At 48.9% G+C, this 15,320-nt stretch overlaps 1 protein-coding gene across 1 annotated transcript in view; it reads right to left on the reverse strand.

Moving 5' to 3' along the window:
- The window catches only part of LOC127566648 (uncharacterized), a 105,267-nt gene that overhangs the window by 78,695 nt on the left and 11,252 nt on the right, over window positions 1-15,320 (reverse strand). The window contains exons 3-8 of the mRNA XM_052009164.1: window positions 13,986-14,075; window positions 12,576-12,863; window positions 12,211-12,303; window positions 9,997-10,163; window positions 3,869-4,040; window positions 3,706-3,771 (exon numbers count right to left, since the gene is read on the reverse strand). Coding sequence (XP_051865124.1) covers window positions 3,706-3,771; window positions 3,869-4,040; window positions 9,997-10,163; window positions 12,211-12,303; window positions 12,576-12,863; window positions 13,986-14,043 — 844 coding nt within the window. The 5' untranslated portion in view covers window positions 14,044-14,075. The remainder of the gene's footprint in view (window positions 1-3,705; window positions 3,772-3,868; window positions 4,041-9,996; window positions 10,164-12,210; window positions 12,304-12,575; window positions 12,864-13,985; window positions 14,076-15,320) is intronic.

Genomic DNA, 15,320 nt, shown 5'->3' on the forward strand with positions numbered 1-15,320 from the left:
GGTGAGGAAGTCACTACCGAGTAAACACTGAGGTGTGGTTGGGGTTCCATCGTGGAACATTTGGATTTCGTAAATCCTCTCTGTTTTCTTTACATCTACGTCTTATCTTCAGTCAGCGGTGGTTGTTGAAGAAGCTTTTGCTCATGTTTCACCTTACGGCTTGCTGACTGGAACTATTCCTGGACTCGGAGTTTGGGAATTTGCCACACACACACAACGAGTTTAGTTTTGGGGTTAATGTTTAAGGTTTAACATCTTTACTTTTAACATTTTTACTTTTATTTTTCTGATTATCATAAGTAGCTATTAATAAAGTAGTTTTTAAACACTGAATCATGACTGAGTGTGTTTTTGTTGCTGGTTCGTAACAATATGGACTGGAGAAGCTGGTTATCAGGAAATATTGTATTTAACGTGGATCTGACAAATTTGTCTCGTTCAATGTTGAAGGTGAAGTGTGGTCCCTGGATCTCACCCTGGGCTTTGTTGGAACAGTGTGGGGAGGCCCAAGTCACAGAAGTCAGACTGGGATGGAGAATTCAAGTGGAAGGCAATTGAAGACTCAGCCTCCCCTGTCAACTGAACAGGATACACAGAGGGGGAGTCGGACTGCAGAGTGGTCATCCAGGCAGTGTTTTGTTCTCCAGTTTTTAGGAGGCCACATCTTCAGTACCTGACACAATGCACTGAACCAGAAGGGCAACTGAATCACTGCTTCACCAGGAAGGTGACTGCGTCCCTGGAGAGTGGGCAGGGAAGTGAAAGATCAGTGAAGAAAGTGAGTCCGTGTTGATGGAGATGAAAGGAACAATGACGGTATCACGGAACTGGCGGTGGCTGCTGCTTCAGCCCCTGGCCAGGTTATCTGGGGCACTCTGCGAAGTGGGACGGGGCAGTGTGTGAAGAGACGGAGTATCTACTGAGACTGCATCAGTCCCAGGCCTTGTTATATGAGTTCTCACTGCACTGGGTCAGAAACAGCAAACTAATTGATCGTTTCCATTGAGCCTGAGTTGGGCTCCTGATGCCACATCACCTCCCCCCCACCCTCACCGCCAACCACACTGAGCCTCGTCCACTGCAGCTCGACAAAATACCTTCCCTATTGCTCTGTGCCCAAGGCTAAAACCACCTGTTCCTTTTATTCCTCCCAGACTTTGAGTTGGTCTCCTTCCCTCAACCTTCATTAGTTTGAGCTTTGCTTGCTGCAGTTAGCATAACGCTATCACAGCGCCAGCAACCAATGTTCAATTCCTGCTACTGGCTGTAAGGAGTTTGTACATTCTCCCCGTGTGTCTGCGTGGGTTTCTCCCAGGTGCTCCGGTTTCCTCCCGCATTCCAAGGACGTGCAGGTTCGGAGCTGTGGGCGGGCTACGTTGCCCCCGGAAGAGCGGCGACACTTGCGTGCTACCCCCAGCACATTCTCAGGAACACAAAAAGGCGTATTTCACTGTTTCGATATACATGTGACTAATAAATAACTATCTAATATCTTCTACGGCCTTCCCTAATTCGAAGCAACCCCGTTCACCCAACAACCTCACACCTCTTTATTTTGATCATCCAGAAATGCCTTTATTTTAAGAAAAGATAATTTCCATTGATGAACCACAACACGTCCACACCACCTCCCTGCAACCTGCTCCACTCCTCCTGAACCCTGTGCTCCTCCAATTCACCCAATGCTGATCCTCCCAAATTTCCAGACCACTAGCTGCCGTGCCTTTCAGCTTCAAAAGATATAAACGACAACCTTCCCTCGCTGAACCTCCCCACCTCATCTCAGACTCTGTTACTGTTTCGGAACATAGCCTGGTTATCCACAATACGAGTACTACTGCTATAACGCATGTTTTCACAACGTGAATTGGTTGTAACTGGATTAGTGATCAGTATTTGCATTGCACAGGCCACACTAGTTATCGCGCGATCTGGAAACCTGTTGAGATTGGTGCTTTGAAGGCAACTGCAGTTTGTTCTGCTATAAAGCAGCATTCTAAAATGTGAGGTTTCTTAGGAATGTAACCATCGCATTATAGCAGAACTTTCTGTACTGTACACAGAGAGTGGGATAGAACATTAAATCACACAGTATAAATGCCTCAAACAGGACCAGGAGAAATAATGTGGAATATTTCATGCAACTTTATCGTCACTGAATCTCAGGCAGCTGTTCCTGCAGAACTGAAGCCACAGAGGGGAATCAGAAAAGGTTTGTAAATTATTGGGATTTTACGCTGAGGGGAGTGTTGGGGAGTTTATTATATTCATTTAAGAGTGGCCATTCATTGGGGTACATTAAAATGTTACAAATGGAATTCCCTGCATTCGTGTAAGAACCATGTTCATAATTCCCTAAATAATTAAGAGAAAATGAAGAGAATAATTATTTTTTCAGCCCACAGGCAAAGGGGGAAGGGAGTGCCTTCTTCCCTTGCCGAGGTTTGATCACCAGCTCTGGAGGTTGAAGGGACATAGCAGATCGGCTCAAAGGGCAAGTGACCGTGTTTCTGTGGACACTGGGAATGGAAGGTAGAGGTCGGAGCCGGGATGCCTCACTTCCCACAGGGACGGGTTTAATTAGACCACAAGGAATATCCCAGGCGCGAAACATTCCCGAGCTAAATTCCCGAGGAATTTGAAGTCTCTGAAATTGCAAATATTATAGCAGCTTTATGCATTTAGTGAATTTTCAACATGTCATATTCCTCAACTACAATTTGAAATAAAATTCTGTCCACCACTGTTATTCATGGACTACTTTGGGTCTAAAATGAGTCCTGAATGACAGGAATATTCTTTGTAAGTGCTCACTGTTCTCTGTATCTGTGAATAGGAAGCCAGCTCACAGTGACACATCCAGTCTCAACTTTCCTCCACTAACGCATTGTTAAATGAATATTTTTTTCATTTTCTTGGATGGGATCTCACAACAGCAAACGACTCATTGCGTGCTGTGAATTTACAACATTGCCACGTTCCACATCCATTTCCCAGAACATCCCGATGGGGTAAGTTTCCAAGTGCGCAGAAACACACAGCATTAGGTTCAGGCGGGAGCTTTGTGAAACCAGAGATCTGTCCAATGAGCATGTACTTGTGGTAGGATTTAGTGCCCACTCAATCCTCCAAAGAACACACCAACAGATTGGCATTTATACCTTTACTTATTGCATGACTTTAAATCCAGGATGTGAGAGTGATACTGAACAAATGAACCAACAGAACAACTTCAGGAACATACCAATTGTGTCTACAGGTTCCACAGTGCATCACTTACAGTCCAGCCTGGAATACGTTCTCCCGTGGAATCACGGTTGTTTTTTGGAGTATCCGCTCAGTTACTGGAATTGGAATTTGAAGTTTCTGTCTGAGCTCTTCCAATGTACCATTTCAACTGCATGATCACTAATCAGGGCCCTGCCAGGAGTTTACGGGGTTACACAGTGTATCAGGACAGTGCCAGGTGTGGTGGGCTCAATGTAACTCACAGCCGGATTAGCTGAAACACTGAATTGAGATATTTAAACAGTGTAGCGGAAATGGGATGATTTGTAACGTGAACACACAGATCATTCATTCTGTGACATCCATTCTATTCTCCAGACGTTGAAATTTGGACTCAGATTCTGCCACCTCTCAAACAGCTGCAGTTCAACATCAGTTATGTGAAGTCATTGGTTTGAATCGTGTTCCATCACTCACCCTTCAGCTGTGCGGATAAATCACATAAATCTCGGCCGATGTTCATGTATTCATATGGATCAGGACCTGTTTAAATTAACAAGGTTTCATGAAACCACACCTGAATAATACATTGAATAAAGTGTTTCACTGTGATTTTCAGTTCAGTGTTGCTTTACCGTACCGAGCTCCTGGATTTCATTCAGTATTTTGTCCAACTTTGGTAACTCATTCCGCATTTTCACAAAGGATTCCCACATCGCTCTCCGGGCCCGGGATCCCTTCTCCATCACCAGACTGAAGAGGAGTTTGGAACTCTCTGTCCGTTTTTTCCTCTCCACCAGCTCAGTGACTTTCTATAAAGGACAATACTGAATGTATTAATCAGTGGGCCGATGGACACAGAACAATGACGAAAATATCCGCAGAATGCAAGGTGTTGTTGTTCTGGTTTGTGTTGGGCCTCGCCCTGGTAGTGGAGGAGGCCGGGGACAGGGCGCTGGGTGTGGGAATGGAAACGGTATTTGAAATAGCATGAATCCGGGCGCTCAGACGGCCATCGTGGACGGATCGCAGGTGCTCTGCAAACCGGTCGCACAGTCTGCAGTTGCCCTCATTCATGTGAAGGCTGCCGCCGAATGCAGGAGACGAGGTTGCAGGAGGGTGCGTTTGAATCTTTTCCTCATCTGGAAGGGCTGTTTAAGACCCTGGATGGTGGTGAGGCAGGTGAAGTAGGAACTGGTGTGACACACCCTCCGGTTCCAGGGAATGTGCCAGGTGCTGGGGTGTGATGAGTGGCCCAGGGAGTTACGGAGAGAGGGTGGTCATTTCCATTCGCTGTCACGGCATCAACAGCCTTGACTTCGCCACTTCCCCCGCCTGCTCCAACCTCACACCAAGGACGGAGCACTCCACTCACTTCCGACCAAATCGCCATCAGCATGAAATCCACCCACAGGGGTGGTGCCGTTGTCATCGGCAGACTGACCCCTACCTTCAGGAGCCAGACCTGCCTCCAGCTGACCATCATCACCTCCTTGTCTGGTTTCCATCATCATCTTCCTCACTTATCAGATACCAACTCTTGTGTCCCCACTTATTATCCTGCAGCATCTGTATCTTCACCCTCAACCCCCTAAACGTGGCTCCGTCTGCTCCCCACTTTCTCCACACCTTGTCTGTCTCCACCCCGGCATCCACCCCCCTCAAGCGTCATCCCTCAGAAACCCTCAAGGACAACACTGATTGAATCAGAATGTGCACTGAGTCCCCGCCAGTGTGCGGTTCATTTTCCAAGACTGGATATGACAGGACTGTGGGGCTCTGAATTGCTCCATTGGCTGTGGGATCATCGAGCTGTCGACAACGCTGGTTTGAAGGCAGAGGACGGAGCAGAGCAGCACAGCAGCGTTTCTGATTGGCTCATTTCGAGATACACCCACCAATAAGTGAAAGTCAGGCTGAAACAAAACAGCCGTGAGTAGCAGTGCAGTGTTTGAGTGTAAATGCTGAGGTTGTGGCTTGAGAGTCTTCAGCGAGGATGCTGAGCAGAAGAACAGGGAAAAGCACGTCAGGATTTTCTTCAAAAATTACTCTCCAGACCAGTGCAGCTGGGATGGCAGTGAGTGCAGTGGTCGCTCCTGCTGCAGGATGTGGAGATCAGGGAAACTGCCAGCAGACTGAACACTTCTCCTGTGGGAAGTGCAGCCCACCGCAGCTCCTGACTGGCCGCGTTACGGAACTGGAGATGGACGGACTTCACGTCATCCAGGATGCTGAGAACATCATCGATGAGAGTTTTACCGAGGTTGTCACAAGGTGCAGGCAGCAGATAGTTGGGTGACCACCAGGAAAGGTAGAGGGAGCGGCGCGACAGTGCAGGATTCCCCTGTGGTCATTCCCCTCAGCAACAAGTGTGCACCTTTGGATACTGCTGGGGGACGACCTATCAGGGCACAGCAACAGCAGCCAGGTCAACAATGATCGGAGTTTCAATAGTTAGGGGAACAGACAGGATATTCTGTGGCCAGAAAAATGTGGAAAGTTGGTGTGTTGCCTCCCAGCTGTCAGGGTCAATGATGTCTCTCAGCGGCTGCAGAACATTCTTCAATTGGCGGAGGGGGTGGGGGGTGCGCGCTGCGAAGAGAATAAGCATCCAGAGATCGTGGTACACGCTGGTACCAACGACATAGGTGGAAAGGGGGATGAGGTCCTGCGTAGTAAGTACCGGGAATAGGAAAGAGGCTGAAAAGCATGACTGATGGTAATAATCTCTGGGTTACTCTCGGTACCACGTGCCAGTGAGCACAGGGACAGAAAGACTGAACGGATGAACTACTGGCTGAGGAGCTGATGCAGGGGGCAGGGTTTCAGGTTCTTGGATCAGTGAAACCTCTTCTGGGGCAGGGGCAACCTGTACAAGGGGGACAGATTACTCCTCAACTGGAAACCGACATCCTGGCAGGCAGTTACGCTGCTGCAACACAGGAGTGTTTAAACTTGAGTGGTCAGGGGATGAGAACCCTATCAGAAAGAGGAGGGATTGAGCAGATTGTAGATGTCATGACCATTCAGTGTGAGGAAGGAGATGCAGGGGCAAGGTCATAGACACAATGGGACGGAAGGGCTGAAGGGGGCTGATTTTAATGCAAGCAGTATTGAGGGTTGGGGAGATGAACTTAAAGCATTGATCAGTACTGGAACTGTGATGTTGTGGCCATTAGAGACTTGGTTGAGAGAGGGACAGGATGGGGTGATTACTGTTCCAGTGTTTCCATGTTTTAGAAGAGATTGAGCTCGAGAGGGAGGTAAAAGAGGAGGAGGAGATGCATTACTAATCAGGGATAATATCACAGCTGCTATAAACTCAGTGGAAGGGTCATCAACTAAGTCAATATGGCTAGAACGCAAAGTTCAGGAAGGTGCAATCACTGCAATGGGTTAACACTAAAAATAGCCCCAATAGCCACTGAGATATTAACGGAGATGCAGGCAGATGAGGGAAAGGTGCGAACGCAACAGTTTTGTCGGAGTGGCTGGCTTCAACTTTCCCGATAAAGGCTAGAACCTCCTTAGTGCAAGGGGGTTAAACAGCGGAATCTTTGTTGGGTGTATCTGAGCGGGTTTATCAAATCAGTATATAGAATGTCCAACTGGTGGAGGTGCCACACTGCACCTGGTATGCCCCTTGCAGAAAAGTATGAAACTTGAGGCAGGAGCAAGAGAGAGATAATTGGGAACAGTTGATTTTGGACAAGTGCACATCTGACGTGGAGGGTGTTCAAAGACAAACTGCACAGAGTACAGAAGCAGTATGTTCCAGTGAGAAAGCACGACAAGGATGGCAAGGTAAAGGAACTTTGGATTACGAGAGGTCGTGAATTCAGTCAAGATTTAGGAAGCGATAAATTAAACAGGGCGCTTGAGGAATATAAAGCCTGAAAAGAGTTCAAGGAGGACATTCGGAGAGCCATGACGGGCCATTAAAAGTCACTGGCAAGTTGGATTAAAGAGAATCCCAAGACATGCTACACAGACTTCGAAGCAAAAGGATAAACAGGAAGAGGGTAGAACCACTTATGGATAAAGGAGAGAAAATGTACTGTCGGAGAATGTGGGCGAGGTCCTAACTGACCACATTGCATCGGTGTTTACCAAGGAGAATGACATGAGGATCATAAGATCAGAGTGAAGCATAATAATATGCCAGGGCATGTTTGAGCTAAATAAAGAGGTGGTCTTGGGTCTCTTGAGGAACATTAAGAAAAGTGTGTCCTGATTTGGTATATCCCAGGCTTATGAAAAAGGCAAGAGAGGAGATTGATAGGGCCTTGACCCAGAACTTTGTATCATGTCTAGCCACAGGCGAGCCCTGGAGGGCTGGGAAGTGGTTAATGTGGTTCCTTTTTCAAGATATAGACTGGTGAGTCTCACATCAGTGATGGGGAAAATATTGGAGAGGATGCCTTGGGATAGGATTTATGAGCATTTGGAAAAAAAAATGGCCTAATAAGGCAGAGTCAGCATGGCGCTGTGCTGGACAGGTCGTCTTTCTAAGTTGGTTGACCTTTTCAAGGAGGTGAGGAAGGGGATTGATGAAGGGAGAGCAGTGGCTTTTTCCCACCGAGATTTTAGTAAGACATTCGACAAGGTCCCTCATGCTGGACATCCAGAAAATTAAGATGCATGCGATCCATGGCGACTTGTCCATTTGGATTCAGAGGTGGCTAGCCGATAAAAGACAGAGGGTAGTGGTCGATGGGTCTCATTATGGCTGGAGGTCAGTGACCAGTGGTGTTCTGCGGGGATCCACAATTGGCTTCTGTTGTCCAATTACCTGAAAACGTGGATGGGTGGGTTGGTATGTTTGCAGATGACACAAAGATCTGCAGTGCTGTGAATAGTGCAGAAGATTGCCAAAAGATACAGCAAGATATAGATCAGCTGCAGATTTGGGTAGAGAAATGGCAGATAGTGTGTAATCAGGCCAAGTGTGACTGGTTGCACTTTGGAAGGTCAAACGTAAAAGGAAAGCACACATGTAATGTCAGGACCCTTTACAGCATTGACCTACAAAGGGATCCTGGGTTCCTTGCTCTCCGAAAGTGGCTTACAAGTTAATAAGGTAGTACAAAAGACATATGACATGGTTGCCTTTATTAGTCGAGGCATTATCAGGAATCAGGTAGTTATGTTACAGCTTTATAAAACCCTGCTGAAGCTGCACCTGGATCATTGCATTCAATTCTGGTTACCCCCTTGTCGGGAGGATGTCGAGGCACTGGAGAGGGTACAGAAGAGGTTCACCAGGATGCTGCCTGGATTAGAGGGTATTACTATGAGAGGTGGGACAAACTGAAATTGTTTCTTCTGGAGCAGCGGAGGCTGAGGGGAGCCCTGATAGAAGTTTATAAAATTATGGGAAGCATAGATTGACAGCCGGTGACCTTTACCCGGGGGTCGAAATGTCTAATACATACCCTAAGGGGCATGCAATTAATGTCAGAGGGGGAAAGTTCAAAGGAGATGTGTGGGACGTGTTTTGTTTGGAAACACAGAGTGCTGGGTGCCTGGAATGCATTGTCAGGGGTGTGCTGTGGAGACAGATATGGTGGAGGGGTATTGGAGGCTTTGATAGGCACACAAATGTGCAGAGAATAGAGGGATGCAGACCATGTCCATGCAGAAGGGATTGGTTTAATTAGGCATCATTAGCTGAACAACTTCGGCAAAACAACATGGGCCGACGGGCCTGTTCCTGTGCTGCACTCTTCAATGTTCTAATGCGGCTTCCACTGCCCAGTGTCAACGCAGACGTGTGGTACAGCTTTATCAGCTGGGCAACTCCTTTACAGACTGCTGGTGCTGGCACCTGATCTCCCCTCCCACACTCCATCATAAGACCCCCAGGTTTCACGGCCGTGGCGAAGTGAGGAGGATATTGGCCCACGAGCCCGTGGATTATGGTTGGTTACAACTCTGCTGCTGCTACTGAATATAATGTCCCGTGGGCACTGAGCTTTGTGCTGCTCTACTGGGTTTACATGCGTCTCTTTCAGCACGGTGGCAGTGACACAAATGTTCTCAGTGTGACAGCTTCATACCCACGAGGACTTGGTGTGATCATCCCTGTATTTCCACCCACCACAGCAGGTTCGATTATGTTGGGTTGTTGCTTGACTCGTCTCTGGGACAGCTCCACCAATTCCTGTTCATGACCTTCACTGTTTTATGGAGCCTGCAGTGTGCCCTGGGCTGATGTGCCCTGATCTCACGTGAGTCTGTTGAATGAGTTTCTTCTCCGTTATTTCATTAAAACTGTTTATTACCACTGAGTGGTTTCCTGGGCCACAGGATATTACCAAAAAGTCAGTCACCTGGCTGTGTGCAGCATTCACATGACCAACCGGGGTTTTTAGCAGGGTTCCTTCCCCAAGTGGCAGCAGTGAAGCTGGTGGGTTTTGATGACAATCTGACAGCTGTGGGTTCTTTGTAGTTTAATCAAATGAAATGCCCTGATGGGATTGTATCAGATGAACAGTTCGAGTTCACTACTCACATACCACCGGGTTCAGCACAGCGTGCTTGCAAGGAAGAGATGACTGAATCTGCCGTTCCCAGCTCCCTGCCTCACAGAATTTAGAGCTGATGCCGGATGTGTGGGACACAGATTGATCAGAGATCCATTTGCACTGCAGGGAAGAGCCCCGGGAATGGGAAAAGGGGAGCGAGACTGACCTTGGTCTCTCCTCCCTCTGCTGCTTCAGTTTCGTGATGTTAGAATGAACAGGACACAGAGTTCCTCCCACTCACCTCATGTTCCTGTCCACTGAAATGTTGCTCATCTCTCAACATCAAGCTGAGCCTTTCAACCCCTTCTTCAATCGCAGGTTTCAGTCTCTCCCGGTAGAAGTTTGACAACTGGAACAGTTGGTAATCCCCGCACTGTGCCAGGAGCTCAGATATCGTAGTCTCTGGGTCTGTGAGTGAAAGGATAAGCTAAACTCCAGCCCAAACGCAAATGGAATATAAATGACAACCCAGAACACAAATGAAAAAATAAACTACACAGGAATAAAACCCTCCCTCTGCACAACCCTCACCACCTGCTCTCGACAATGATGATTTCTCCTTCAGCTCAGCAACATTTCCACAGCCACCAACATCATTAGAAACTGAGTGAAAGATGTGGATCTCCAACACAACAACCAGTGCTGCCAACCCCACCCACCACCACCTGCCATGTCCATGTGTAGCAACTTCCAGCACGAACTGCGCCAGTCCCATTTGTCTTGAGGTACATACTCCCGGATTATTTATTCAACATGTTCCCTTAATATGCTCATGCACAACACGTGATCACTCCCAAGGTCGCCCGTTACTGTGTATCACATTGCAGAGGGAGGGAACCCCTCCATTGCAGACAGCAGTTAGGAATTGGCTGCATTCGGTCTGGAGTCACACATCGGCCAGGGGTAACACTGCCAGGATTCCATTCATGAATGAGATGTGGGGACCAGTTTGGTAGCACAGATAATCCAGCAGTTACACGTTCACCAAAACGGACACTGGTCTTTCATGACACATCTATTTTAACACTTTATTATTCCAGACACTTTGATGGGATTCCAACACATCTTGCTGCTGGTCTCTGGATATGCGCAGCCCAATAATAGCCACCCTTATCACGATTTACAAGTCTCCATGCCCACTCCCTCTTTATGCTGCCAGTTCCCCTCTTTGACCAACGAGGGATATTCGCTGATGATTGCGCAACATTCAGCATCATTCGTGACTGCTCAGATAATGAAACGAATACACATCCAAATGTAGGAAGACAACGATGATATGCAGGCCTTGGCTGATAGGGAGCAGCAACCCGCAGCATCTGCAGGATGCACGACAGCAACTCACGACTCCTTCAAAAGCACCTTCCAAACCCACCCACAGTCTCTCCCAGCTGGAATGATCAGGACAGCAAAACCATGGGAACACCACCAGCAGAAAGTTGCCCTCCAAGCCACACACCATCCTGCCTTGGAAATATATCACCATTCCTTCACCACTGGCAGGTTAAAGTTCCAGAACACTCCTCCCTAACAGCATGGTGGGTAAACCCGCACCACAAGGTCTGTGGACGTTCAAGAAAGCAGCTCCCCACCACCTTCTCAAGGGCAATTAGAGATGGGCAATAAGATGCTGGATGAACATGCACAGCCCACCGCTGGGTCAAATGAAAAGGCTTCAGTCCTAATATGCCCAGACACAAACATTACTGCAATCATTCTACTGGAATGTCTGTGATTTTCACAACGCCAGTGAGGTTTTATCTACGTACGTTTGCCTCTGCCATTGCTCTGCCAGATCCTGCTATTAAACATGTTCCTCACCACCATTTCATCTATCCCTTCAAAGCCATCTTAAGACCACCTGGATTGCAAGTCTGATGGAGACTCGGGCTCTGTCCTGCAAATACAAGATCACTGGTCTCCTCGAAGAATTGGCGGGGGAGGACATTCAGCCGGTATCGACTGTTGTTGCTTCCAAACACGGTTGTTTTCCTGCGTACTTCCCTTCCCAGAGATGGCTCCCCCATTTGAAGTCTTCTCTTTCCTCTACCTCCAGGGAGAGGACATCTCCATTTGGGACCTGCTCCCTGGAAAAGACTCTGCTTATTCTCCCGACAACGGAAACCCCCATCACTCTCTCTCTCCTTTACAGATTGACCTGCCCGTCACCATCGCATCGCTCTGGGTGACCTCCAGCTCCCTGGCTTACTGGATCTCAGGAAACCTCTCTCCTCACATGAATGCACTCCCTCATCTTCCATTACGGTGACCCATCCCCGCCCGTCAGTTCTTATACTCTCTCAACAAATGTCTGGGCTGCCCCTGTAGAGGTTAACTCTCTCCCTTCTTTCTCAGCCCCTTCCTTATTCCCTCTTCCATTGTGAACTGCAGACCCAAGCACCAGATCCGGAACTGATGCCAAGACAACATTTATATTTGAATGAATTATGGAACACACCTGTGTCCTTCCTTGATTTCGAGGTCACCGTATCCCCTCCCCTGTTTGCATCTTCAGCCATGGTGGCGACAGACGATCCCAACATCTGGTGTTCTGTAATAAACAGTATATTAACAGGACAATCAGACAATAATTAAGGTGACAAGAAAGATTTTGCCTTGTGAACTGGGAACCACCACCAACATCCTGGGGGTCAGCAGTAACCAGAAACTGAACTGAACCAGCCACTTCAATACTGTTCAACACTTCCCTCCCACTCTATTGCCTCTGTTGCCCATTCCCCAATAAGGCCTCTCACTTTCTTTCCTCCCAACCTCAAAAGTTTGCATCATTCTGCTGCCCCACTCGCCTCACATCTCACTCACCTGCTCCTTGGTTGAGACTTGATGATTCCGTGATTAATGAGCCTCCGACGTCACAGGGAATCGCCTCACTTGGGCTGGTTCCATGGCCCTGAATTCCGTCTCTGATCCCACTCCCGCTGGGCTGATTTTGTTCCCTTTCCTCCAAGGAGGGAACACATTCCATTGGGACACCGCTCTCAATCCGGCACTGCTTTGGTGTAGTAGTTCCTGTGTCCTGATCATCTTTCCTTGATAATCCGACTGGTAAAAATCTCTTGAAAACTTTCTCTATGTGAGTTAATTTCCCACCTGAAAAATCACGAATTACAGGTTACAGCAGAATGATTTAGAACTGAGGAAAACACATTCAGAATGGGCGGCTGCAATGTGAGCCGAGGTTCTGGGTGAGTAGGTTTTGGAGCAGGACTCTGCTGGTGAATGTGAACTGGGACACTTCCCGGGTGTCCATCTCGAGAAGCAGGTGACTGGACACACCCACTGTCTGACAGAATAGGGCAGACACAGGAACATTGATTATAAATTACACAGTAGATTAATACATTGATGACCAGGGGATCTTGATGGCACTAAAGCAGAGGAAAATATTACTGGGATTATACTCCAAAAACTAACACCTCTCTGGGTCACAGACTGTTCGATCCCTTGCGGCCTATCCGACCCGTGTCGCACATTCCCCAATCCCTAGGGCCCTATCCTCACCATGACACACAGTGCACAATCCCCCAGGGCTCACCTTTGCCGTGTCACACATTGACCTATCCCCCGGGATCCACCATCCTCAGGTCACACACCGCCCGATCCCCTGGAGCGCACCTTCCCCGGGTCACACACTGTCCCAGACCTCGGGACCCACCCTCCCCGGTTCACACTCTGTCCAATCACTATCCTAGTGAACCCCTGCACTCTGCCACGAGATCACACCTCTCCTACTTCTGACATTTCAATTACCCTTAGAATCATTTTTATTCAGATTGCAGAATGCGACACATTCAGCCCCTCAGCCCCAACACCCATGACTGCTTTCCCTCTACATCCCTCCCCAGACTGCTCTCTCGAGAAGACCGTGTGTTCCCCTGACAAAGGAAACCCCATCACTGTCGCTCTGCCATTTCTGCCTCTGACCTGCTCCCCGCCGCTGCTCCCCTCCGGGTATCATCCCGCTTCCCAGTTCACTCCATTCCTCAGGTGACTCTTTTCCTCAGTCTCTCCCCTTGTGCACATCAAAACTGCCAATAACGGTGATTTAATGGACAATTCCTTCCAATGTATCTGTGCTGCCGCCTGAAGATGTCAACTCTCTGTTCTCAGCCCCTTCCTTGTTCCCACTTCCTTCGTGAACCTCAGGTATTTGCACCAGATACAGACCCACTATCAGGACTACATCTATATTTTAGAGAAGACTGCACACACCTGCGCGTTTCCTTGATGTGGAGGTCACTGCATCTCCCCCGCTGCCACCTTCAGCCATGATGGTGACAGGTGGTCCCAAATTCCGGTGCTCTGGATCAAACAATATCAACAGGAGCATTAGACAGTAATTGAGACGAGCAGGGAAACATTGCCTTGTGAACTAGCAGACACTGTCTGATCCAATGGACCAGATCTTCCTAATTCCACCCCAGGTCACACACTGCCTGAGTGTTGACAGCTCTGGGACCCACCTTGTCCGCATCATACACTGTCCGTCGACCCCGGTCCACATACTGTCCGATCCCCAGTGTCCACCTTCCTCTGGTCACACACTGTACGATCTCCAGGGACCCATCCTCCCCGTGTCACACTGTATGACACCAGCTCCCCCCAACCCATGGGCCACCCTCCCCAGATTACACACTCCCAGTCCGATCCCCAACCCCAGGAACATTGATTTTGGAACAGGGAAGGTTTGAGGGATGCACAACAGAGGTTTTCATAATCCTGTGCAAATGGAGGAAATAACCAGATGATCAGTCCCCTGGGAAGTGAGTCAGTCACTGAGGCAAAAAGATTTCAAACTATTTGCCAAAGTCACTGAAAGCAATCTGGATATTTTGTCCACATGTCGTGACTTCAGGATGGAGAATAAGCATCCTGACTGGGGAAGAGGGGAGGGGGAAATGGACAGACACAGATGCCCGCAGTGAGCCGGAGTCCTCTCCACACCGCAAGGACGGGCCCTCGGGGCTAAACCACTGGCTGCAAATAGAACTGACCCGGGGGGGGGGGGGGGGGGCGCGAGCTGGAAAAGGGCTTCACCAGGGGAGTGGGCCCTGCCTGTGAGGAGAAGGTGGCAGCTCCGGAGGGAAATGAGAGGAAGGGGGCTTCAGGGATCCCTCCCCCTGGGGCCGGCTTGGAGCCGATGGGCCGAGCAGCCTGCTCCTGCCTCTCACCGATCAAGTCAACTCACTGGCTCCGGCCACAGGAAGCCGCTTCACCCGTCAGTGGGGAACCCAGTTCACAAACACCCTCCACCCCCCCACCCAAAGGTCCCTTAGTGGGAAATGGAAATAAAGAAAGCAGGACATTTGCTCTCAGGTTTAACTGGTAGTTTGGGGACAGAGCAGGGTGATGGGGCGAGGTTTGCGGGGGTAACGCGCGCCAGACAGTGGGGAGCCCGAGTGCGACGTCAGATGCGTGTGTGGGGAGCCTGTGTACGATGAGCTGTGTTTGTGTCGGGTTGGGTCAGAAATCCCCAAATGTTTCTGGGGAGTACTTCACAGGACTGTCTGTTCTGTGGCGGCTTTGGTCAGTGCAGGGTCTCATTGT

This window comes from Pristis pectinata, chromosome 44 (genome assembly GCF_009764475.1).
Source record: "Pristis pectinata isolate sPriPec2 chromosome 44, sPriPec2.1.pri, whole genome shotgun sequence".
Taxonomy (NCBI): domain Eukaryota; kingdom Metazoa; phylum Chordata; class Chondrichthyes; order Rhinopristiformes; family Pristidae; genus Pristis; species Pristis pectinata.